General features: G+C 36.5%; 1 protein-coding gene across 1 annotated transcript in view; it reads left to right on the forward strand.

Annotated features, from left to right (window-relative positions):
• LOC135225098 (pre-mRNA 3'-end-processing factor FIP1-like) overlaps window positions 1–5,529 on the forward strand; it is a 29,069-nt gene extending 23,540 nt beyond the window's left edge. The window contains exons 4-5 of the mRNA XM_064264355.1: window positions 1,553–1,739; window positions 5,337–5,529. Coding sequence (XP_064120425.1) covers window positions 1,553–1,739; window positions 5,337–5,529 — 380 coding nt within the window. The remainder of the gene's footprint in view (window positions 1–1,552; window positions 1,740–5,336) is intronic.
• Window positions 5,530–27,500: the final 21,971 nt, after the last annotated feature.

Genomic DNA, 27,500 nt, shown 5'->3' on the forward strand with positions numbered 1-27,500 from the left:
CTTCGATAAACACTTTTTTTCTCTCTCTCTCTCTTTCTCTCGTTTTGAAGTAATAGTTATCGTGTAAAATAAGTTTCCCCTTTAAAAAAAAACTCTTACTTAAAAAATAATTTGAATCCCTTTGTATTTTGTCGAATGGAAAGCAGTTCTTTGTATGAATTCCGAAATGAAGATTCTTTGAGATAAGAGAGAATAAAAGAATCGCGATTTATCCCATATGAAGCTTGAAGTGACCTCTCGAGGGAGTGAGATAATGAGTCGGTGATTAAGGCAGTTAATTAATCAGTAGTCGGGGAAATATGGAAAGAGTGAAGGGGATATTGTAATGGGTAGATGGAGCCATCTATTTGAGGAGTGAAGGGGATATTGTAATGGGTAGATGGAGCCATCTATTTGAGGAGTGAAGGGGATATTGCAATGGGTAGATGGAGCCATCTATTGACTTGCATTTATCAGCGTTTCGCTTTTCGTCTTTTGTCTATGATTTGTCTTATTTATGCCTCTCTCTCTCTCTCTCTCTCTCTCTCTCTCTCTCTCTCTCTCTCTCTCTCTCTCTCTCTCTCTCATCTAACATGACATTTATCTACTTCTATATCAGTCTATTTACCCTCCTTCCTGCCTACTTTCCTATGTATCTTCTTGCCTACCTGCCTATAAACAATCAAGCTTGCCTTCTTACCTTACCTGCCTACATACTTTCTAAATATCTTACATACCCACCATTTGCCTTACCTACTCCCTTATACTTGAGTTACCTACCTTACCCATCTACCTCAATGCTTACCTGCCGATTCCAATCTTCCAGCCTCCCTTCCTTCTTTCCTTCCCAGGAGCTCACCTGCCGACTAGGTACATTACCTACCCAGCCATCAAAAAGGTCAATAAGGATACCTGACGATTTCTTAAGCACTCGGATATACCCTACTTGGTGGGGCAAAGGTATCCATCCCGCTGCGGTATGGTATGGAATAAGGGTCTTCTGGGATATCCTTGCCAGGTAGATTCCACGGGGAGTTGACTGTAGGTAGATACATCTTAATATAATAGTAACTGTCCATTCTGAGAATAAAAGACCTACGTTATATACTGTTTTTGTCATTGCTCTCTTAGATGACGTAGATGTTGGAAGTCGGGGCTGCAGTCTCCCCTACCTACTCTGCTCCTACCCAGGAAGGACAAACAGGTTTTCAAGAGGGTGGATGTCTCCCCTGCACTCCCGTTTCCGTACCTACACCACGCCCACCCAAGGCGGACAAACAGGTTTGCAGGAAGGTGGATGTCTCCCCTGCACTCCCATTCCCGTACCTACCCCAGCCCAACCCAGGGCAGACAAACAGGTTTGCAGGAGGGTGGATGTCTCCCCTGCACTCCCATTCCCCTACCTACTCCGCTCCTACCCAGGGCGGACAAACAGATTTCAAGGAGGAGGGTGGATGTCTCCCATTATATATATATATATATATATATATATATATATACACATACACACACACACACACACACACTACAGTATAAGCTTTGCAGTTCAATTTAAGCCATAAAAACATGATAGACAAGGTATTTCAAGCCCTGAATAAATCCACATTAATTCCTGTTTGGGGTCGATTCGTCCACATCTCGTCTGACAACACCACCAATTCCTCGTACACATCCCTCTCGAGAGGAGGAGGTTCGCCTTTAACCATCAGGCGGAATCGAATCTCTTCACATTCTGAGCGCCGGCCGCAGCAGATCTCCAGGTAAATGTTTAATTAGCGATCTCCCGTCGAGGGAATGCATACAATCCCTGGCTGGATCAGCAGAGACTATGATACTATAGAGAGAGACTATTACTCTTAGTGAATAATCAGGAGGAAAGGTCACTGATACGTAATCCTGGTTTATTGGGCTTTCCTCTGGTGATAGAGCTGATCTCGGGGATTCATTTGAAACCGGTTTTAAGTTGCGTGATGAGACCAGCTATCTTGATTGATTTATACATTTTCGGCACACATGCCAAGCACTGGGGCAACTAGGGCCACTTAGCGATGAAACGGAAATTGATTGTGAAAAGGTTTGGAAGTTGTGACAGGAGGAAAACCTCAAAGCAGTTGCACTATGAATCAATTGTGCGAGAGGGCGGACAGTAAGATGGAAGAGAGGTAATATGAACAGAAGTACAATAAAAGGAATGAAAGCAGTCGCAGCTAGGGGCCGAAGGGGCGTTGTAAAGAACCTTAAGTTTGTTCGTGTTGTTTGTGTTGTGTGTTTGTATTGTGTTTTGCACGTTGCATGCAACCAGTGGTTATTCAGCAACGGGACCAACGGCTTTACGTGACTTCCGAACCACGTCGAGAGTGAACTTCTATCACCAGAAATACACATCTCTCACACCTCAATGGAATGCCCAAATCGAACTCGTGGCCATCGAGGTGGTACGCCAACACAATACCGACCATGCTACTGAGGCGCTAGAACCTTAAGTAATGCCTACATTGCATCGCATGCGGTGCACTGACGACACTATCCCGCTCTTTATTTCCAGCCTGTTTTTGTGTCTCAGATCCAGACATATTCTACTGAATCAGGCACAACAGTTGTAAATTACGTCGCTAGTTTCATCAACGCATTTTTTTTTGTCCTTGTCTAGGATAGGTATGAGTTTAGACTCACCTGGTGGAATTAGACTCAGTTCCTGGCCTCAAGCAAATGGAAGTCATCTGTTCAATAAATCTCGTGGAGTTATAATGTTTATTTGTCTGCTGTGAAGAGTGCAGTGTGTTTTGTTGCTTTTTTTTTTCTTTTTTTTTATTGTCGATGTTACAAAACTGCACTGAAAGTTTTATATCCCTGGTTTGTGCTTTAAAGACATTACATTATTAATGTTGGATATTGGTGGTCCAGTTAAATATTATATTAATATTACTGTTAGATATTGGTGGTCCTGTTCAATATTATGAATATTGGTGGTCCTGTTTAATATTATATTATTAGTACTGTCAGATAATGGTGGTCCTGTTCAATATCATATTATTATTACTGTTAGATCTTGGTGGTCCTGTTCAATATTATATTATTATTACTGTTAGATATTGGTGGTCCTGTTAAAAATTATATTATTATTACTGTTAGATATTGGTGGTCCTTTTCAATATTATATTATTATTACTGTTAGATATTGGTGGTCCTTTTCAATATTATATTATTATTACTGCTAGATATTGGTGGTCCTGTTCAGTATTATATTATTATTACTGTTAGATATTGGTGGTCCTGTTTAATATTATATTATTATTACATTTAGATACTAGTGGTCCTGTTCAATATTATATTATTATTACTGTTAGATATTGGTGGTCCTGTTCAATATTATATTATTATTACTGTTAGATATTGGTGGTCCTGTTCAATATTATATTATTATTACTGTTAGATATTGGTGGTCCTGTTAAATATCATATTATTTTTACTGTTAGATATTGTTGGTCCTGTTCAATATTATATTATTATCACTGTTAGATATTGGTGGTCCTGTTAAATATTATATTATTACTGTTAGATATTGGTGGTCCTGTTCAATATATTATTATTACTGTTAGATTTTGGTGGTCTTGTTCAATATTATATTATTATTACTGTTAGATATTGGTGATCCTGTTTAATATTATATTATTATTACTGTTAGATATTGGTGGTCCTGTTAAATATCATATTATTTTTACTGTTAGATATTGGTGGTCCTGTTCAATATTATATAATTACTGTTAGATATAGATGGTCCTGTTAAATAAAATTTCGGCTGCTGTTATTCAATTTTTTTGTTGTAATACTTGTTGACGTCTTTAGGGCGTTGTTGTTGTTTTGTTGTTGATGTTGACGATTTAACCCTATTCAGAAGCCGAATCTTGACCAGTAAGTATCCATATCAGATGACCAGTAGATTTCTCTTAAGAAGAAAAATGATAAACGAATTGATCTAGAAGAAAGCGAAAAGGGATAAGAATATTAGGATATTTTTCCTTATGAGGGTAACCGAAATTAAACGTCATTTGTTACCTAGAAGAAGAAGGAGGAGAAGGGAGAGGATGAGGAGGACGAGGGGGAAGGGGAGGGGAGGGGAGGGGAGGAGGGGAGGAGGAGGAGGAGAGGAGGAGAGGAGACGAGGAGGAGGAGGAGGAGGCAAAGTGGAGGAGGAGGAGGAGAGGACGAGGAGGGGGAGGAGGAAAAGCGGAGGAGGAGGAGGAGAGGACGAGGAGAGGGAGGAGGAGGACAAGAAGCCGATCACTGTCTTCTGAGAATAAGGATCTATCCTCTTTGTTACCTAGAACATCACGGTGATGCTGATGACGATTAAGATGAAATCTCACTGAACCCGTATCCACACCCAGGCCCAACCCAGCAGTCCAGAAGCTGGTCATAGGAAATGCCACCACTACGTTCGTAAATCGGTATTTCCCAGACTTGTTATGCAAAGAAGAAGCTCCCGGCATCTCCTGACATTTCGCTGGGACGTTGGATATCTCGTGTCCCGTATCTAAGTTGCCTTCAAGTTCAACATCGTTGCCAAGATCAAGAGAAACTCGTTTCCCAGACTTTTTTTACTTTTTTTTTTTCCCGGAGTCACGTCAAGTTCATGGCGCGATGCGACTGCTAGGAGGAGATCGTAAAAAAACTTCTTCATGGCCAAAGTTTCTGTCTTGGATGCGATATGACTTTTCAGATGGTTTTATATGTTTGCATTTTATTTCCTTTCTCTCTCTCTCTCTCTCTCTCTCTCTCTCTCTCTCTCTCTCTCTCTCTCTCTCTCTCTCTCTAGGTTTCTTTTGATGGTTGCTACAGAACTGGAGAAGAAAATAGCAACTTTTCTCGTAAGACACGCACGTACGAACACAATCACAACACACACACACACAAACACACACACACACACACACACACACATATATATATATATATATATATTATATATATATAATATATATATATATATATATATATGCTATGTACATATATATGTATATTATATATTATATATACTATATATATTATAGTATAGGTATGTGTGTATGTGTGTGTGTGTATAATATATATGTGTGTGTATATGTATATATTGCATAATTATGATCATTTATATATATACATATATAGGCAAATATATACAAATACATATGTACATATAGTGATACACACACACACAGACACACACACACACACATATATATATATATATATATATATATATATATATATATATATATATATTATATTCCCTCCTCCTTATTCATACATTTTGAAAGATAAATGGAAAGGCAATTAGAGAGAAGTCCATAGAAAAGACCTGGAACTTTCACGGGCAGGCGGGCGTCCTACCCCCGGGGCGGGAACATTGAGGGCGGGGGCGTCACTGCGCGCAGGAGTGTCATCAGGGAGGATGGATATAATGGTGACCTCAAGAAGCCGATCAAGATGACGAGAAGGAAGAGGAGGAGAAGGAAGAAAATGGCTGAGAGAAGAGTAATAAGAAGAGGAGGAGGAGGAGGAGGAAAATAGGAATCAGGAGACATGAAGATGAGGAAGACAGGGTGAGAGAGAGAGAAGGAGGAGTGGTAAGATGGCTGCGTAGTGGGGGAAATAGACTTACGATGCCCCCAGGGGTTGGATAACGGTAGATATGATGGAGTAAAGTAGCTTTATTGTAGTACCCGGGATCCAATTAAGCGTTGCCTCAAAGTTGAAACCTAAGTCGAGATGGGCTCTGACCTCGATACCTGAGGAGAGTTATTCCGTATTATATTAATTCCTTTGCTTTATATATATATATATATATTATATATATATAATATATATTATATTAAATAGTATTGATATATATATACTATGTATATATATATATATTTATATATTATATATTTATATTTATATAAATTAATTAATATATAGATATATAATATTAATAATATATATATCTATATACTTTATAGTATGGTTTATATATACATATATATTAATATATATATATAATATAGTATAATTTTGAATACACCATATACTTGTCATAATAGAATTTTTAAATCACATCCACCTGATTCATATACAATGGCACTAAGCTACAAATGTCCGTTAACATCCAATTCGGTTTACCTCGGAATTAATATATTTTCATATATATCCACGGGAGGACGAAATTATTATCATCTAAAAAGCTCTCCTTCGGTGAACATATATGAAAATATATTAATTCCGAGGTAGAGCGAATTGGATATTAAAGGACATTTTTGGCTTAATGCATATACATATATATGTATAGTATGTATATATGTGTGTATGTATGTATAGATATATATAGATATATATAACATTTATATATATATTTTTTTCTTTCTTTTACACCCCTTTTCAATTTTCACATACTCTCTAGCGAACGAATAACTTTTTCTTTTGCCCTACAGTCATTTGTTCAGTTTCCATGAGAACCATTACTATAACTTGTTGCGCTTTTGAGACCATTCCTAAAAGTCGTATTTTAATAAGCGATACAGTGAAAACGCTTCAGACGCAAAGCGCATGCGTGGTTTGACTGACTACAGGAAACTTGTCTACAGTGCACGGTGTCTACCTATATACACTTTTATACAACAAATGTGAAGTAACGAAAATAACAGAATGTAGATTAACATACATATGACCATTGGCGTTTCCCTGACATTGGGGGGACTGTAGGCTTAAAGGTAAATTTAAATCAAATAACTTCCACTAAAATATAAAGCAAAAATAAAGTCTTGCCAATTTTGTAGGCTTGGTGTCTCGATGTATTCTCCGATTGCTCAGTGTTCTTATTAGACTAACTTCTACATAGGAAGTTTGGCTTCAGATATTCTTTTATGTTGTCATTTTACGTTGATTTATTCCAGTTGACATAAAATTATTAGTTATTCTTTATCCATCTCATAAATTCAAGCAAATAGGAATAAGCAACCCACAAGCAAGCTTCCAGTTTTATTTTTCCTTCTCAAAAACTTTATGCCCTCTCTCTCTCTCTCTCTCTCTCTCTCTCTCTCTCTCTCTCTCTCTCTCTCTCTCTCTCTCTCTCTCTCTCTTTTGGGGCTCTGACCTTTGATCCAGTGTGACTGACAGAGGAGCAAATATCACGGTAAGTCTTCCCAATACCTGCAATTTCAGACTCTTGCCCTGTCCCTAATTTACGTGGCCAAGCACAGGGTTTTAGACAGGGGGTTCAACCACCGACCGGGAGAGTCAATATAGGCTTAACAGTCAAGAGATGGGGTAGGTAGGTAGAGAGAGAGAGAGAGGTGTTTTTTTCTTCCGCCACTTCGTGAACCTGCCCCAGCGAAAATAAATGAAATAGTTTGGCCTGACGGGACAGTTGAATTCCCGTTTTCTATTCGTGACCGCATCACCCGGAAAGTGGAAGGGTCTGGCTCCATGCTAAGGGTCCTAGGATTTTTTTTTTTTTTTTTTTTTTTTTAAGGGTATGTGGCCCTCTTAGTGTGACCTCTCTCGTGATTCCGTTTGACCTGGATGCGTGACTGTGAGTGGGCTGAATCTGGACGACATCTTGGTCCGGGTGGTGGCCCTAATATTGCCTTTTATTTTATCAATATATATATATATATATATATATATATATATATATATATATATATATACATATCATATATATATATATATATATATATATATATATATATATATATATATATATATATTAAGCAGAGCCAGACCACAACCTGGTTTTGTGACCATAATCATTAATGTTTATTTGGCTTTCCAACCTGTTTTCGTCCTATACATGATATCAGCAGTAATTTAAGACGTAAAACAAATATATATAAATAAACACCATATGCTTACACATTTCATTGATGTCTGGTGCATTGTGTGAGGTATACTCAAAATTTATATCTAAATTCAGCGATACATTCGTATGAATGAACAGCTAATATGAACCGCTTAAACCGGGTGCACTCACCTTCTAAAATTGACCAAATTTAAGACCGGCTTTGTTACAGCAAAATTACACAATTTGGAAAAATAATTCAAGAGTAGAAAGGCAGTAAGTAAATAATTATTCACCAATTTTGCAAGGTTAGATACTCGCACCAGAGACTTTTTGATAGCATACATTCCTGGGATTTTTTTTTCTAAAACTAAAGACAATTCCTCCCATTAGAAAACATATAAACAGTAAAAAAAAACAGATAGCAATCTTGACTCTCTCTCTCTCTCTCTCTCTCTCTCTCTCTCTCTCTCTCTCTCTCTCTCTCTCTCTCTCTCAATAATGTGACAGATGAAAATAAAACGAATAAGAATGATAAAGCAAAATCATTGTAATGGTGATGTGAGAAAGTTGATATTTCAAAACTTCAAAAGAAAATAGAGGCAAGAACAAGTGGCTTTGCACGTTTCACTGACTAGCTATTATTATTCTTATTATTATTATTATTATTACTTATTATTATTATTATTATTATTATTATTATTTTATTATTGAAAAGATATTGCTGCATCAGCTGCATTCAACTTGTAAATAGATTTCTCTGTTTTTCTAATAATTGCTTTCTCTCTGCTATTGCAACTGGCGAGAGAAAGCAATTATTACAAAAATAGAGAAGACTATTTACAAGTTAAATGCAGCTGATGCAGCAATATCTTTCAATAATAGTTGTTTGAAAGAGGGTCTCCTTCCAATATATTATCATTATTATTATTACTATTATTATTATATGCACATGTACTATGTATGTGTATCGTATCGCGGGTGTGTGTCCGTGGGAATAAAGAAACGCTAATGACAGCCGTAACAAGAGACAGTAGTAACAGTAGCAGAAGCAGCTATGTACTCCGGAGGAGGTGGAGTCACGTAATTGTTGTAAATTGGCGCACGAAAAAATGAGTACGCTTCAACCCAAAGGACCAGTTTTTAACCGAAAGCATTTCAGTCTCTGGAGCCCATCTGCGCCACAGCCCCGTCCCCGTTTCATATCTCAGCTCCAGCGAGATGTTTCTGGGAGCTTCTGTCTTCTTTAATTGACTTCGTGTTGAAAACGTGGAATGCGTTTTTTTTTTTTTTTTTTTTTTTTTTTTTTTTTTTTGTTTTTTTTTTTTTTTTTTTTTTTTTTTTAAGGTAAAACTTGAGTTCTGAGTACGTGTTGAAAACATGGGATGTGTGTGTGTTTTTTTAAGGTAAAATTTGAGTTTTGGCTTCGTGTTGAAAAAGTGGGATGCATGTGATTTTCCCTTTTTTTAAGGTAAAACTTGAGTTTTGAGTACGTGTTGAAAACATGGAATGTGTTTTTTTTTCAGGTAAAATTTGAGTTTTGGCTTCATGTATGCATATGCGTGTTTTTTTAGGTAAAACTTGAGTTTTGTCTACTTGTTGAAAACATTGAATATGTGTTTTTTTTAAGTTAAAATTTGGGTTCTGGCTTCGTGTGTATGTTTTTTTTTCGTTTTTAGTTAAAACTTGAGTTTTGACTACGTGTTGAAAATTAGGAATTTTTTTTAGGTAAATTTGAGTTTTGACTTCGTGTCTAAAACATGGAATGTGTATGTGTGTGTTTTTAAAGTAAAACTTAAGAGTTTTGACTTGACTTCGTGCTAAAAACATTATATGTGTGTGTGCGTTTTTTGGCAAAACTTAGAGTTTTGACCTCGTGTTAAAAACATAGTACATGTGGTTTTTTAAGGTAAAAACTGAGTTTTGACTTAGTGTTGACGACATGGAATGTGCTTTTCATATTCAGGTAAATCTAGAGTTCAGACTTGCACAATATTATTAGGCTAGTGATTATAGAGATAGTGGCTGGAGAAGTCATGTAAATATTCTGATTATTCTGATATTCTAAATTTCAAGATCCAACGACTAAAAAATAAGGCATCAAAGTTCCAAACAACCTAATCAAAACTAACTCAAAACTAACTTCCTTCAAGTTCGTGACTTTCAGTTCAAAGAAGCTGAAATGTTAAAAAAAAAAATCCCTTGCCACTGGCGTCTCGTGCTTTATTGTGACCCATGGCCTTTCATACCCAACTTTTAATGCCCTCTGTGTGTTTCTAAACTTTCAGTATCGGCTTGAGGTAGCTAACCTCAGGCCCCGTCTTCACAGATGGTCACGTGAGAAATTCTCTCTCTCTCAAAAAAAAAGAGAGAGAGAAAGATAAACTCTTCCTCTAAAGGAACATCATGTCCTCTACTTTTTCATTCCCTTTAAATCTCATTCTTTCTCTCTTCCTCGTTCTGTCTTGCCCCGTTATCCGTTATGTATTTCCATTACAATTGTCTGGAAAGTGCCCCGTCGTCTCCATTCGTTTTTATCCGTGTCGCGAAGTATATACACAAGTAGCGTCAACCTGCTAAAGATACGGCGATATATATTAGATTTTCTGTGCTTCCACTCGGTGCGAAATGCGAAAACAGCACGCCTGTCTCGGTTCCCGCGCCGTAAAGAAGCGAGTTCGAAACAGATGGCCGCCCCTGGAAACCTGCCGAGTCATCGGCGGGGAGTAAGGACCCATTTGGACATCTGCTGATGGTGGTCGAGACACTTGGAGTGTACGTTGAAAAAGGGGGAGGAAGAAGAGGGGGTTGGGGGAGATCAGGTTGTTGGATTTTGTTGAGGGGGGGTTTAGGGCTTTCTCGGGAGTAAGGGGTTGGTGATGGAGAGGTGGAGGGAGGGAGGGGGGGTTGTTCCAGCGTCGTGATGCTTTCGAGTGACTGGGCAAGCAAGAGGTCAGTCTCTTCCCTTTTTCCACATCTGGGCGACCCAGGAACCGAAATCTCACAAAGGCTGACCTGACCTCCTGAGAGGTCATTCTCTGGAGGGGCTCTAGAAACGGTGGGCGATGGCCTGGGAAAAGCTCTGGTTGTTGGTTGTTGCTTTTGTTGTTGTTGTTGTTGTTGTTGTGACTGGTTGATGTTGTTTCTTGAGGAATAAATCATCATTCTTATTGCTGGTGTTGTCGTTGTGACTGGTTAATGTTTCTTAAGGATAAATCATCATTCTTATTGCTGGTGTTGTTGTTGAGGTTGTTGTTGTGACTGCTTGATGTTGGTTACTTAGCAATGGGACCTACAGCTTATTGTGGGATCTGAACCACATGACATCGATAAATTAATTTCTAAATCCACCAGAAATACGTTCCTCTGATTCCACGCTGGCTGCAGTTGGGAGCGAACTCGGGCTACCAGATAGGTAGGAGAGTATGTAACCGACTTGTCCAGCGAGGAACTAGTATTGAGTCTAACTTGATTTGCAAGTCGGCTTCATGCTGGTCAGTTCAAGCGCTCTTCTTCTAATAATAATAATAATAATATACTTAAATAAAGGATGGCTTATCCTGTCTACAAATTACTATTGCTATTTTCGTTATTAGTAATACAACAAATCATAAATGTTTCTCTTATCATTGTTTTCGTCTCTTTCATTACTATATTGTTCGTATTTGTTTTAATATTTCTTGTGTGTGTGAGAGAGAGAGAGAGAGAGAGAGAGAGAGAGAATGATAATCAATCAGGTTAATAAAATCACAATATTATATAATATTTCCTCCAAATACTTCCCTCCCATATTACTGCTATTGTTTTAAGAAGTTTTTAACGTTTTTATTATTTGCATCTGTTTTAACTTTTGTATTTTTTTAACTGCAAATTCCGGGTGGTATTAAAGCCCTTATTTACAATCTAATTTGTGAACTTCGTTCTAGTTTCATTATGAATTCATTTTTATATTCATCACCAACGTCACTATAGCTGGTTCACTTAAAGTAGACTCTTGGGTGAGCCCTAAGCCTACGAGACGTTTGTTTGGCGGCCGCTGATTGGCTGGGAGGTGCCTACCTCCCGGTACCAGCCAATCAGCGGCCGCCAAACAAAAGTCTCGTAAGCATAGGGCTCATCCAAGAATGTTCCTCAAATGAACCAGCTATAGTTGGGGTTCTAGGCCTCTTCGTAGCTCTTTGCCATATCCACAAGGCTCCTTTTATAATAGTCAGAAAGACCCGTGCCCCAAGGGTGTCTTGCATTCTTTGGTGTTCACCCATCCATGTATTACCCAGCCCTGATGAATTTGATTAATATATATATATATATATATATATATATATATATATATATATATATATATATATATATATATATATATATATATTTGGTAGTTTGAAGAAATTTTATAATAAGAGAATATCTATATCTTAGTACGGGTATGAGAAAGAAGATAGGGTAGGAGAAGACAGACAGACAAACAGACAGACAATAATAGAATCCTTATACCCAAGCATCTGAAAAATGGAGAAGATCTGAGTTACGACTATTATTGAACCACCACGCATCTTACAGCTATATGCAACTGCAAATGGAAGTAGAATTCCCATCGGTAATGCATGACGGAGGTAAAAGGAAGAAAGATTCTATTATCCGAGATTTTTCTATCGAATTCGCCGTTAAATCCCTGGGATATTGCCAGTCTCTTGGCGAAGGTTCCCCTCGTAAAAAAAAAAAAAAAAAAAAAAAAAAGACTGACGACCGAGCTTAAGGGAGCCATCCGGGGTCGCGATGACCCTCCCGTCTCATATTACTCTCGGCATTATTCACGTTGCAGAAGGAGCTACTAAATCCCCTTTTATATTCACGTCGTAATTTTATGACGCCATAACAGCTGTCCTGCCGCTGATAACTATCGGGCGAACCTTTTGGAAAGCGGTGGGAAAGCCTCTCGTTTCCAAACGCCCTTCCTGGGGTCTTTGCATTGGAGGAAGGCAGCTATTTGCTCTCCCGTTATTAGTGTGATTTGTCGATCGAGTCTGAGCCCGGGATGCTGATGATGATGATGGCGGCCGCCGCTGCTATGGTACAACACGACCTCTCGGGTAGACGCATGATGCTGATGATGATGGTCGCCGCTGCTATGGTACGACACGACCTCTCGGGTAGACGCATGATGCTGATGATGATGGTCGCCGCTGCTATGGTACGACACGACCTCGGGTAGACGCATGATGATGATGTTGATGGTCGCCGCTGCCATGGTACGACACGACCTCGGGTAGACGCTGCAGCAGCGAGGAGACGGCGCGACTCGCCGCCTGCTACCTGGCTTTTCGGCGAATAGTTACTGCTATGATTTACAGCCTTGCAGAAGTCATTTAGCTAGCGAGCAAACTCGCTTTCCATGGGGTGCTAATTAGCGCCAGGTGTAGGACCCGAGTACTGAGCGAGAGGGAACGCTACTTGTTCCTCTCATTCACAAGTGATTTAGTTAGCTTTCCAGGCTCTTTGTGACTTGCTGCTGCTTACATCAGACTGCTAAGGTTTGTTACAGTATTCACGCTCGAGATTTCCACTCGGCAGGGACGTTAACTTTACGCCCTACCCCTCCTCTTTTATCCGGGCACGAGACCGGCATAGGGGGCGTACACTCTTCTCCCTGGAATAATTGCAAAAAAGAATTAAGAACTGCACTTTTGTTATTTCGCCGCCCGTCGACTTGGCTGTTAAAGTCGAAAAATCAAGTCATAAAATTGTCCATTAAATGAGTCGGTCGAGGGAGAGAGAAAGAGTGAGAGACTGCGGTCAGAATTGAACAGAGAGAGAGAGAGAGAGAGAGAGAGAGAGAGAGAGAGAGAGAGAGAGAGTTGGTGCAAGAGATAGAGAGTGAAAGATCTGGTTTATAGAATAAGACAGGTAGACAGACATGGGCCAAAGTAGAAGGAGAGAGATTTATTTAGTTTTTGTAGCAGAATACTATTGAGGTGGCTTTGTCTGTCTATCCGCCCTCAGATCTTCAAAGCTGCCGAGGCTATAGGGTTGCAAATTTGTTTGTTGATCATCCACCCACTACTCATTAAACGTACGAAATTGCAGCCCTCTAACCTCGGTAGTTTTGATTTTATTTAAGGTTCAATGTAGCCACAATCGTGCTTCTCGCAGGGATATATATGACAGGACATCACCGGGCCGTGGTTAAAGTTTCATGGGCCGAGTCTCATACTGCATTATACTGAGACCACCTAAAGATAGATCTATTTTCAGCGGCCTTGATTATACGCTGCACAGAAAAATCGATTGCGCCGAAGACACTTCGACGCATTTTTTGTGCACAACGTCTTCATCTCTCGACCGAAAGTCGAAATTTGTTTTATTATTTATTCCTTCCTTTGTGTTTCCATTTCAGAAAGAAGATGAAGACGTCGAAATCAAATACGATAATCCTCTTTCCTCTTCCTCTCTTTGCAGTTTGCAAACAAGCTTTTGTTTATTTTCTTTATCATAACAGAAGAGGACTTTTTCTTTTCCTTTCTTATTTTCCAAAGAATATTCTTTTTATATCCAAAATACCTAGATACAACACAAAATGAAAATGGAAATAACCACACACGGAGAGAAAATAAAACTAGAGATACCTTCGGTTTATTTCCTATAAAAAGAAATGGAGAGGGAGAGAAAGAGAGAGAATGTTCTTGTCGTTCCTGTTTTCAATACATTACAACTGTGCAGTCAACCCGGTCCCAAGCCTGATAAAAGAGTGGGGGTTAATAACTCCCGATACTTTAAGCATATATTTCGCAGAGACGGAAGACTGTCTTAAGAAAGAAGACAATTTGTCTTTACAAAAAATTCCATTTTCTTCTTAGGTACTTTAAGGAAAAAGGACTGTAGATGATGTTGACAAGTAACATTTTCATTATACATACATACATACACACATACATGTACATGTACTTATGTATATACATTTATAAATATATATATATACACACACACACACACACATATATATATATATATAATATATATATATATATATATATATATATATATATATATATGTGTGTGTGTGTGTGTGTGTATGTATGTATGTAGATATACATACATATACATTATGGTTTATTGTTTATCAGAGAGACAAACTTTATTGTATCAAGAGAGAAAGAGAAAGAGAGAGAGAGAGAGATATTTTGGGTTGTGGTTTAACTGAGACAGAGATTTAATATTTAATATTTGGGGTAATTATATCGAGAGAGAGAGAGAGACTTATTGTATCAAAGTCTATATATATATATATATATATATATATACATATATATATATATATATATATATATATATATATATATATACAATTATATCTAATATATATATATATACAAAATAATAATCCACCTGACAACATTAAAAGTAAGCGCATGCTTCTTGTCCCTATCTCATGGCCCTTCTAAGCATTTATAACTGCAATTTATTGCAACACGCCAAACCAGTCAATGTTGTAGAATCAGCTCTCTTCATAAATACCGCCTTCGTCTGATTGCAATGCTTTTCATGCGCCAATGAGATGCGCCCTCTGCGCTTCTGTTTTTTTTTTTTATTTATTTTTTTTTTTTAATAAACCGATATTTCTTCAATATGGAGAGGTTTAAAATCCGTTCCTAGACAGATCGTATTACTAATGATCACGATTTCTCTCTCTCTCTCTCTCTCTCTCTCTCTCTCTCTCTCTCTCTCTCGTATTGATATAATAAAGTCTGTCGCTCTGATAAACCATAAACCAATCTCTCTCTCTCTCTCTCTCTCTCTCTCTCTCTCTCTCTCTCTCTCTCTCTCTCTCTTGATATATTAAATCCATCTCTTTGTTAAACTGCAACCCAAATTCCGCTCTCTCTCTCTCTCTCTCTCTCCTCTCTCTCTCTCTCTCGTCTCTACTCTCTCTCTCTCTCTCTTGATATATTAAATTGTCTCTTTGGTAAACTGCAACCCAAATTCTCTCTCTCTCTCTCTCTCTCTCTCTCTCTCTCTCTCTCTCTCTCTCTCTCTCTCTCTCTCTCCGTCGTAACTAATTACTGCCCTTGTGATCATAAATTATTTCACAATTATACGAAGTTGCGCATCCTTGCAAATTAACTACATCATTAGTAATGATTCTCTTTTCTTTTATTTCTTAATTTGTCTAATATCTCTTTACAAATTGACAACCTAATTTGCAATGGTTTTCTTTCCTTTTTCTCTCTCTCTTCCTTTCTTTCTTCTTAAGTTTTATTGCTGACTTTCTTCGTTAGTTTCTTTGTTGTCTTTATGACTGTGTTTTGGATCATTAATTGAACATAATCTTTCCAATTCGGTTGATTATTGCATTTAATGGACATCAAATTCTTTGGAAGCTTCAATTTCGAGTTAGTGTGCTTGTTCCATATGAATAGGGTTTAACTACTGTATCATAATAATAATAATAATAATAATAATAATAATAATAATAATAATAATATAATATGATATTTATTATTATATTACTATTATTATTATTATTTATTATTATCATCTATTATTATTATTATTATTATTATTATTATTATTATTATTATAATAATTATTATTATTATTATTAAGAAGAAGGTTTTTGTTTTAGCTGTAGAGAGCTGAAGTATGATTTTGGTACAAATGACTGGTCAGAATTCAATTATTATTATCGTTATTATCATTATTAATATCATAAACGTCATTATTACTCATTTATTTGGCGAGAAAAAAACCACAATAATGATTACATTATGAGTCAAAGTTTTAGTCTCTTTCATCGTCAAGTGACAATCGTTCAATTAACAGAGCAAAGATTGGCTAGTATAATAATAAATGATTTAATCTTTTATCTTTTTATTTTTTTAGCATTAATCTATTCATTTATCTATTTACCTTTGCTCGTGTCTGGATCGGATTCAGCAATTTCTGTATTAAGTCCTATGTCATTTCAGTTTTTGCTTTGTCGGTAAAGAACTTGAGTTGGATTTCACAAGATTATCTGTAAACATTTAACTTAAGGAACATAACAGCTTAAATTACTATCATTATTATTATTAGTTTGTGATGGCGCGCACCATGCTGCGCTGGAACCTGGCGCTGCCCATCATGTCTCCCCTATACTCCCGATCCCTTACCTACCGGGGCGGACAAACATGTTTGCAGGAGGAGGGTGATTGTGCCTTGCCTCCCGACACTCCTGATCCCCTACTTATCCCGCCCCACCCCGGGGCGGACAAACGAGAAAGATCCACTCGGATTTTATTTTAGATTATTATTATTATTATTATTATTATTATTATATTATTATTATTATTATTATTATTATTATTATTCTTTCATGGTTAACAAGCCGAAAATAACATACTCCTACTAGATATCATGAAAATCACCACTCTCTCTCTCTCTCTCTCTCTCTCTCTCTCTCTCTCTCTCTCTCTCTCTCTCTCATCTGAATGTCCATCGTTAATCTTTCGAAAGGAATATCTTGTTTTTCGTTGACCCTTGCTTTCGTGACGCCAGGTTATTATTTCCTATAATGATTAAATTTAGTAAGAGCATTTTCTATTAGGTATTCTGTAATTATCATCTTTCAGTTGAAAAATGAATGTTAATTAAAGACAGTAAACACCCAGTGCATTACTGAAACTTTATGCTAATGTTTTATTTTTTTATATATATATAAATTTGTAAGTGATAGGAAGCCACAACTTCTGCTATACGAGGTTATCCTTCATTCGAGTCAGTCTCCTAATCTCGTATGAAAGGGAAGGGTTGGATGTAAGGTTTAATCACTCACCCTATCTCCATTCTTCTTTTATTTATTTATCATTTTTTTTTGTCTATGTTTCCATGTTGCACCCTATGAGTGCCTTCATGCGAATGTGACGCACGGACAGGTGGTGGAGATTAGTTATCACTGTTGTGGCCCTTTCTCTCTCTCTCTCTCTCTCTCTCTCTCTCTCTCTCTCTCTCTCTCTCTCATTGAATACACAGAGACAGACAGAAAGACAGACCAACGCTTCTATATTTGAATACAACAAAACAAAAATAATAACAGATCATTGAAGACCTATCGGTAATCTGACTTGAGAAATGGGAAGAGAGAGAGAGAGAGAGAGAGAGAGAGAGAGAGAGAGAGAGAGAGAGAGAGAGAGATTAGTAAGCTCGGATTATATCGACACATATGTAAAATTATAAATCACAATAAAGATATTCGCATCAAGTATTCATTCACTGTCACGAAAGGAAGATGGCTAGACATTTCTTTTATTGGTGATCTTTGTAACGATCACCATCGTATCATTATCAAATTCTTTTACTTCTTTTCATTCTATTATTTACCTTTTAACTTAGGGATCATTATGGGATTTTTTTTGTTCATTTTTGTTAAATTTCAGCCCATGAAAAGAACGCTTTGCAGGTAAAGACTTGGAGGCAATATTGTGACTTTTATTCGTTGTATATTCTCTTCAATAAGTCAGTAAAAAAAACCATTTGCTCTTCATATTTGAGGGGACGTTTTCATGCATCCGTGATTAATACAACCAAAAGCTCTCAATGTACAAAGCAAAAATATAAATCATGAAAGATTATTCTGTAATTTTAATGACCGCAGGCACACAATGCTCTAGACCTATGTCGATTGAACGCTTGATAAAAATTAATCCTTGACATTTGATGACTACAAATCACGTCACTCATACCCCGTTGGCCACTCTAATAAACGTCTGTGATGTAATAACCATTAAATAAAATCAACAAGTTTTATTCGAACGACCACTCTTAATTTTGAGCTTTCAATGTAAGCAATCGTGTATGATTCAAAGAACCCTCTGCCCAGGTCTATCCTAAGGATGCCCTCCGCATTAATTACAGGTATCGCGAGCACTCGCTAGGCCTAATAGAATTTCGTTCGAAGGCGAGTATGTACTCGTGGTGAATGCCAAGGAGTCCTTATAATAACTGTTTTATTAACAAGTTCTTCAGAATTACATTGGAAGTCTGGTGCTTGACGAATGCAAAACGTTAAGATAGAAACTTGGGATTTTTTTTTTTTTCTTTTTTTTTTTTTGCCTCCCTCTTATTTTCAGCTCAAAATGTCTTTATACGTAGGTCGATGGAGAGGGCATTTTTGATAGCTCTCTGTGCAGCTGAGATAGAGTTCAGAGGTATTCAGAAAAAGATGTAAATTGAATGAATTAAAACTGACCAACGAAACGATTTGATTTTGAATGATTGAGATGAAAGTTTATACACGCGTAAAACTCTCAAATAAATCTAGTAAATCTCTGTTAATTGCAGTAAATGTAAAATGAATTTAAATTTCCATTTTCCATAAATTAAATAAGGCGGTATACTCATGCATAAAACTCTTACATGAATGAAATGTAATCAATTTTTTCTGCAAATTGCAAAAATTGAAAAAAAAATTAAGCCCACTCATTTCATGACAAATGTGTCCGGGTGATGATATAATTCTCCAATTAAAGAAATATGAAAATAACTTTAAGTTATGAAAAACAAGCACAATCAAGGCCATTTATATTTGAATCTTTAAAAAAATATATGAAAAGAACCTTAAGTTTTCAAAAGCAAGCACAATCAATGCCGTTTACATCTGAATCTTTAAAAAAATTGAAAATAACCAAGTTATTAAAAACAAGCACAATCAATGCCATTTACATCTGAATCTTTTAAAAAAAATTAAAATAACCAAGTTATTAAAAACAAGCACAATCAAGGCCGTTTACATCTTAATCTTTAAAAAAAATTTAAAATAACCAAGTTATCAAAAACAAGCACAATCAAGTCCGTTTACATCTGAATCATTAAAAAAATATTCATAATCAGGTCCGCTGAGTCTGCAAGACTAACAACAGATGAGTAAAGCCGATAAACGCAAGAATGCGCTGGGGCACGCATGCAATTAATTGGAATGTCTGGCTCGGAGAGCTGGCGTTTGTCATTCCCAGAATCCTGCTGCGAGGAAAATGGGAGACTGGAATTCTTTAATAACTGCATCGAGTGTTTTATACATTCGAGATGGTCCTATAGTAGATTCACATCAACCTTGCATCTGATGTCTAGGCCAGTCCCTTACGACGCTCCTGATTGGCTGTTGATAAGCCAGTCAAAGATATGGAAACTCTGTCACTCTCGAGAGAGTTCACATCGGCAAGATGTCTGTTCCACCTCTACTGAGATTAGTCTTTCACCAGTATCGCTCAGGAGAGGTGGAACATACATCCTGCCTATGTGAACTCTCTCGAAAGAGACTGTGAGTTTCCAGCCCTGTGATTGGCTTATCAACAGCAAATCAGGAGCGTCGTAAGGGACTGGCCTAGACATCACATGCACGGTTGATGTGAATCTACTATAGTACGGCCGGATAAAGGAGACTGGTTGATTTTAGTATAAGTTTAACCAGACCACTGAGCTGATTAACAGCTCTCCTAGGGCTGCTGGCCCGAAGGATTAGACATTTTTTTTTACGTTGCTAGGAACCAATTGGTTACGTAGCAATGGGACCTACAGCACCTTGTGGGATCCGAACCACATTATATCGAGAAATTGATTTCTAATCACCAGAAATAAACTCCTCTGATTCCACATTGGCAGAGCGGAGAATCGAACTAGCGGCTACCGAATCGATAAGCGGACACGTTAAACCACTCGTCCAGCGAGGAACGAGGTTGGTTAAGAGTAGGATTGACCTCAATGCCTAGTTGAGTGGAGGGAAGATTTTTTTAAAAATAGTTATCTGAACTTTAGAAGTTTAGATGGAGAGAAGTGAAATGATTCGGAATATAAAGGAGATGAAGCGAAATGATCAGGAATATAAAGGAGATGAAATGAAATGACGCAGAATATAGAGATGAAGTGAAATGATCCAGAATATAAAGGAGGTGAAGTGAAATGATTTAGAATATAAAGGAGAGGAAGTGAAATGATCTGGAATATAAAGGAGAGGAAGCGAATGAATCCAGATATAAAGAAAGAAGGAAGTGAAATGATCTGGAATATAAAGGAGATGAAGTGAAATGATCCAGAATATAAAGGAGAGGAAGTGAAATGATCCGGAATATAAAGGAGAGGAAGTGAAATGATCCAGAATATAAAGGAGATGAAGTGAAATTATCCGGAATATGAAGGAGATGAAGTGAAATGATCCAGAATATGAAGAAGAATTAAGTGAAATGATCCAGAATATGAAGAAGATGAAGTGAAATTATCCGGAATATGAAGGAGATGAAGTGAAATGATCCGGAATATGAAGGTGATGAAGTGAAATGATCCAGAATATGAAGAAGATGAAGTGAAATGATCCAGAATATGAAGAAGATGAAGTGAAATGATCCAGAATATACAGGAGATGAAGTGAAATTATCCGGAATATGAAGGAGATGAAGTGAAAGGATCTGGAATATAAAGGAGATGAAGTGAAATGATCCAGAATATGAAGGATAGGAAGTGAAATTGTCCAGAATATAAAGGAGATGAAGTGAAATTATCCAGAATATAAAGGAGATGAAGTGAAATGATCCGGAATATAAAGGATAGGAAGTGAAATGATCCAGAATATAAAGGAGATGAAGTGAGAGTACTGACCTCCTCGTACAGATTCGCAGCCCGAGGAACCTGGCGCTCTGTCTTTAGCAGGACTTCCTCCACTGGCGGAGACGTGATAGGAATGGATTCCTTTGTTCAGTGAGTCCTTTATATGTTCAAAGTTAGAGAAGCTTTCTTCGCCGTATCGCCTTCGTATATTCAACTGTCTCGTTCTCTTGTTTTTATTCCGCTTCTTTGTGGGACTTTCTTCTTTTTCTTTTCCATTTGGTTTCTTCGTTTTCTCGCTTTTCCTCTCCCTCTTTTATTCGTTTGCCTTATTTTTCCTTTTTCCTTTTAATCTTTTTCCCTATTCTCGTTTTATTAAAAGGTTCTGTCTAAAAGTCCCTTCACTTATATTCTCATAATTTCACGACGTCACAAAAATGACTTTCCATTTTCGTTCTTTTCTTGCGCTCCCATATTCGTTATTTTAATTCTGTTTTCATTTAATTTCCATCCATAATTACTGTTTCTCGAATCCCTTGTTTCATTTAAAGGAATTTTAGCGTCTTCCATCTTTTTGCATCATGGCTTTATCCTATCCATTCTTCAATGCACCGCTTTTTAATTTTATTCCTTCGTCGTTGGCTTATTTTTACTGTGACATTGATACGATTTATCAAACTTCTTAATACATAAACACACACACACACACATACAAACATATAAATCTCTTGATGGCACTGTGGTCAAAGTCGCTGTCCATCGCTGTTTCTAAGCCAGGCCGTTGTTCAAATCCTCCTCCTGCTGAAGAACTTGTCAATTATAATTCCCCTTTGGTGTAAGTTGTTCCCGAGGTGAAGTAGCTCGTGTGTTTATGAGGTATCTATATATATATATATATATATATATATATATATAGATATATATATATATTATATATATATAATGTGTGTGTGTGTGTGTGTGTGTGTGTGTGTGTGTGTTTTGTGAGTGTGTATGTGTGCGTGTGTGTGTGTATGAATGTGTATGTGTGTATATATATGTGTGTACGTATATATATATATATATATATATATATATATATATATATAGTATATATATATATATAAGGATTAGAATGTCTCAAAGACTTGTTAGTCCATCCGAGGAGACATCGTGTGCCCACTTATCTGTAAGAGCAGGATTTACTGTGCATTCAGTGTCCTAATGATTTTGTCTCGCTTTCTTTTAAACTCTTGAGAGTTGTTGGGGGGGGGGGGGGGGTTTTTGTGTTGTGAATTCCGTTCCTTATTTAGTTACTAAACAAGGTCAAGACATCCCTTTGGTAACAATCAGTGAGTGAAATTTTGTCCTAAAAAAAACTCTTTTGTACTTATTATAAATAAATAAATCAGTAACTTTCTTCAATTTTAACTCAGCGTGACAAATGTCTGAATTTAGCTAACTCATATTTATTCATATTTATCCATAAATCTTTCTTTAGTCTCTTGTTTCAGACCCTTCCTTTCAAACCTTTCTGTTTATTTGCAATATTTCTTGATTTTAGCAATCTATAATGCACGTTTTAAGTTATTTCTGTTTTTCTCGATACAATCTTTGTCCTTTTCAATATTTCTCTCGTTTTTCATATTTCCTTTGTCTCTGTCATTTCATTAACATTTTCTGGTTATCTATGTTTTTCTTATTTTCCCTCCTACATCTATTTGCTTTTTACTTTGTCTGTTCCTCCTCCTCTCCTCCTCCTCCTCCTCTCCTTCTCCCTCCCCCATCCTCTTCCTCCCATCCTATCCTCCTCCTCCTTCCTCCTCCTCTCCTCCTCCTCCTGCCCCCCCTTTCCCCCCTCCCCCTCCCCTCCTCCTCCCCTTTTCCCCCCTTCCCCTCAAATCCCCTGGGCCCACGTATTGTAGTTTTCGAAGACGTTCGAAGGCATAACGAAAAAGGCATTACACTTCCCCCCTCCTCCTCCTCCTCCTCCTCCTCTTTTCCATTCATCAATTACGTCATTGATTCTGTTGTGGTTTGTCTCTGTTTCCTTCATCTTCGTCATCTTCATAGCCATCGTTAATTCTCTGCCTCCTCTTGGGTTTTGAAACAGAGTCCTCAACCCTGCGTAGGCGTTGCAGAAGAGGCCGAGATAGTCACGATTCCCTAAGCCTTTCCTATCTCTCTCTCTCTCTCCCCTTCTTCTTCTTCTTCTCCTTCTTCTTCTTCTTCTTCTTTGTCTACCACTCTAGGTATTGGATGATTGTATATGTATATACATATGCATATATATATGTATGTATAAATATATATATATGGATATATATGTTATATATATGATATATATGCATATAATATATATATATATATATATATATATATATATATATATATATATATATATATATATCTAGGGTATAGATTTTTTATTTACTGTAAAATCATTTTTTTTCAGAAAACTGTGAAACCTAGCTTATTGTCAGATTAATTATCCTGTCTGATTCAAATCCCCTCAATTCAAAACTCTACTCGCATCCCTATTAAACTGATTCTGGTTTCTAAGCTTTGAATTACTTATATACTTTCCATTATCCTAATATTCGGTTTAATTTTTTTTTTTTTTTTTTTTTTGCCACTGTTATGCGAGGAGCGATAGGGTGGGTAGCCTTTCATACCCCGGTCTTACCCAGGGCATAAAAATGGGGAGAGTGATAGATTAGAGGACACTTAAAAAATAAGTGACTTGGGACACAGAAGGGAAAATAAAATACTCCTACACTTAAGAAAGATAATAGGACTCACGAACTCCCCCTGCTTGCTTAATTAGGTGTCCTTGTAATTCATTCCGTTTCCCACAAGACACCTACGGTTTGTTGCAAGTGTCAGGAACGATCGCGGATCTTATGCACAAATTGGGACTGGCTTTTGTTGGACGTTAATCAGGGATTTGGTTAAGGTATTGGTGTAGGTCCCCAAAGACACAGAACTAAAGGAAATCCCTTACCTCGTCCGTGAACAATCCTACATTGGGTTACAGGTAAACCACTGCCCCAGAGATTAATACAACATAAACGTTCAGTCAGGCCAACAGAACTCAACCATTTTCAACCATATAAGTAACCATAATCACGTATAATTTATAGCAGCATTTGTCAGTTCAGAAGCCAGATGGTAGAATCAGCTTTGATTAAACAAAGAAGCACGATGAACCTCTCAAAAAAAGGAGATTGGGATTCAGATATTATTGATAAACTCATCCTCAAACCAATAATTGAGAAGATCAAAGAGAGATTATTCAACTGGGGTGACATAACGAATGACCTCTGTACCTCATGGTATATATATATATAATATATATATATATATATATATATATATATAAGTGGGTGTGTGTGTGTTGTGTGTGTGTGTGTGTGTGTATGTATGTATGTATGTATATAATGGACCTAATCAACGCATGAGCATGTGTTTCACAGAAACATATTTCTGACTCACATCGGGCTGGAGAGACCTGATGTGACCTGATGTGAACAGAAACTTTATATAATATATATATATATATATATATATATATATATATATTATATATATATATATATATTATATATATGATATATTTATAAAGAGAGAGTTTTCTCCTTAGACTATGCAATGCTCATACACACATTAGGTTGCAATCGAGCTCCGAGGTGCTCATGTACCACGTCAATACCACATGATTCTGTCACATATTTCTCACATCCCCAGGGCCCTACATACACATCCTGCCTGCATGGTTAATCAAGCGAGTGATCCTGACGATAGGCCCCTCTTGCCTGGAAGGGGCCGGTCGAATGCATCCTGGAAGCAGAGGGGCCTAAAGAGCCTTTTGAAAGTCACAGGGAAGCTCTTGGTCATAACAAAGGTATGGAAGTTTATAAACGATTAAATGAATTACGTGTCCTTTATCTCTGCGACTCTCTGGTGTGACTGAGACAGTTTGCCTTCACGCCTGGTTCTCGTCATTGACAGTCGAAGGAAGTCAAAAGCCTTTCCAGGAAAGAGGTCATTTTTTTATATATATATAACCACACAATAATAAATTCTTGAACAGCTGAAATTCTGACAGATGAAGATTGTGTCTTCTTTTTCTTCTTCTATATCTCCAGCTTTTCTCATCTTTATATGGGGTCGCTGTTTGTTATTAGTCTTATCCATCCTCTGCGATCATGCACAGATAAAGATTATATATGTATATATATATATTTTTAGTGCAATTTAGAAAAATATAGTGATTTAACTAGTAAGAAGATGTCAAACATAATTAAGGGAGTGATTTATGGAAGCATGAAAAAGTCAGACACCACAAACGTACCCAAAAGATTTATGAATGCCATTAATGAACTGAAAAAAAATAAGATATACACATGACAAAAGCAAAAATGGGGCAATATTTATATATAAATATTTAAAGTTAAATTATTTTATAATAATATTATAAATCCTAATTTAATTTATATCTTAGATAAATCATATAATAAAAATAGTTCAATTAAAAATTATAAAATTTACATTTTAATTTTTATATTTTTATTTAAATTTTTCTATAATTAATTATTAAAATATATTATTAAAATTTATTAAAAGCTAAATATTTAAGAAATAAATCAGGTGCCATAGTAATTTTTTAAACAAAAATGAATACATAGAAAAAATGGAAAGTCTTTTGGGTGATAATAGCACTTATAAAGAATTAAATAAGAAACCCGATAGAAAGTGTGAATAGTGGTTTTAATAAAAAAGTGAAAAATCTGTTAAAAGGCAACGAAAGTCTTATAAAGAAGGTGTGTGTGACCCCCCATCGCTACCGTATATGTTATGGTACGATAAAAACCCATAAAGCAAACTTCCCAGCCAGACCAATTATCAGCTCAGTGGGTTCCGCATCTTATAAATTAGCAAAATATTTAGTGGATATCCTTAACCCATTGGTAGGTAACATCTCTAATGCCAATATTAAAAATAATGTGGACCTGATAGATAAACTAAATAGTGTAAAAGTTAATAGTGAATCGAGACTTGTGAGCTTCGATGTAGTATCTCTATTCACAAAAGTGCCTATTGATGATTTATTGGAGTTTTTTATCGGAATTATTAGAAAACAAACAACTGGATATTCCATTTTCTAAAAGCACCTTAATTGAACTAATAAAATTATGTGTTAAAGACTGTAAATTTGAATTCAACGGAAAATTCTACTCACAAAATTTTGGTATGGCAATGGGAAACCCTCTGTCCCCAGTGCTAAGTAATTTATATATGGAATTTTTTGAAAAGAAAATTTTAAATAATATAATTCCACGCAATGTACCTTGGTTTAGATATGTTGACGACATAATTTGTGTATGGCCAGGGAATGAAGATGTAAATAACTTTTTTTTGCCAGGTTAAATCAATTAGTACCATCAATTAAATTTACTATGGAAATAGAAAAAGATGAATGCCTACCCTTTTTGGATGTCCTCATACGGAGAAATAGTAGTGTTTTAAGTATAGTGTTTACAGAAAACCTACTAATATTTCTTCCTATGTACATTTCTATTCTGGACAAAACAAGAAGGTTAAAAGATTAGTGTTTGCTTCTATGTTTTTAAGAGCACTACGGGTATGTAGCCCAGAATATATATATGAGGAAATAGATAAGATTCAGAATACAGGCAAGAAACTGAAATATCCAGATAATGTACTAAACAATGCATTAAAAGCGGCAAAAAAGACCATGTATCAAAATCAAAAAGAACCTTACAACAACAAAAATTTGCTTGTACTACCTATAATAGTAATATGAAAGATATCCCACATCTCCTGAAGAATTTTGGTGTTAATGTAGTTTTTAAAAACAATAAACAATGAAACAGGTACTTATTAAGAACTCCCCGACAATGCTAAAGGATGTGTATATAAAATCCCGTGTAAGTCTTGTGACAACTTTTACATCGGTCAAACGGGGAAAGCACTAGAAAAAAGAATAGAACAACATAAACAATGTGTGAGATATGCACAGGGAAATAGTGGTATATTTGTACATGTTAGTGAGAACAATCATGCTATTAACTGGGAAGGGGCAAAAAAGCTGGTGTGTTCTAATAATGCATTGGAAAGGAATATCATTGAATCTAGTTTTATAAAAGAAAGTTACAAC

This window comes from Macrobrachium nipponense, chromosome 12 (genome assembly GCF_015104395.2).
Source record: "Macrobrachium nipponense isolate FS-2020 chromosome 12, ASM1510439v2, whole genome shotgun sequence".
NCBI lineage: Eukaryota > Metazoa > Arthropoda > Malacostraca > Decapoda > Palaemonidae > Macrobrachium > Macrobrachium nipponense.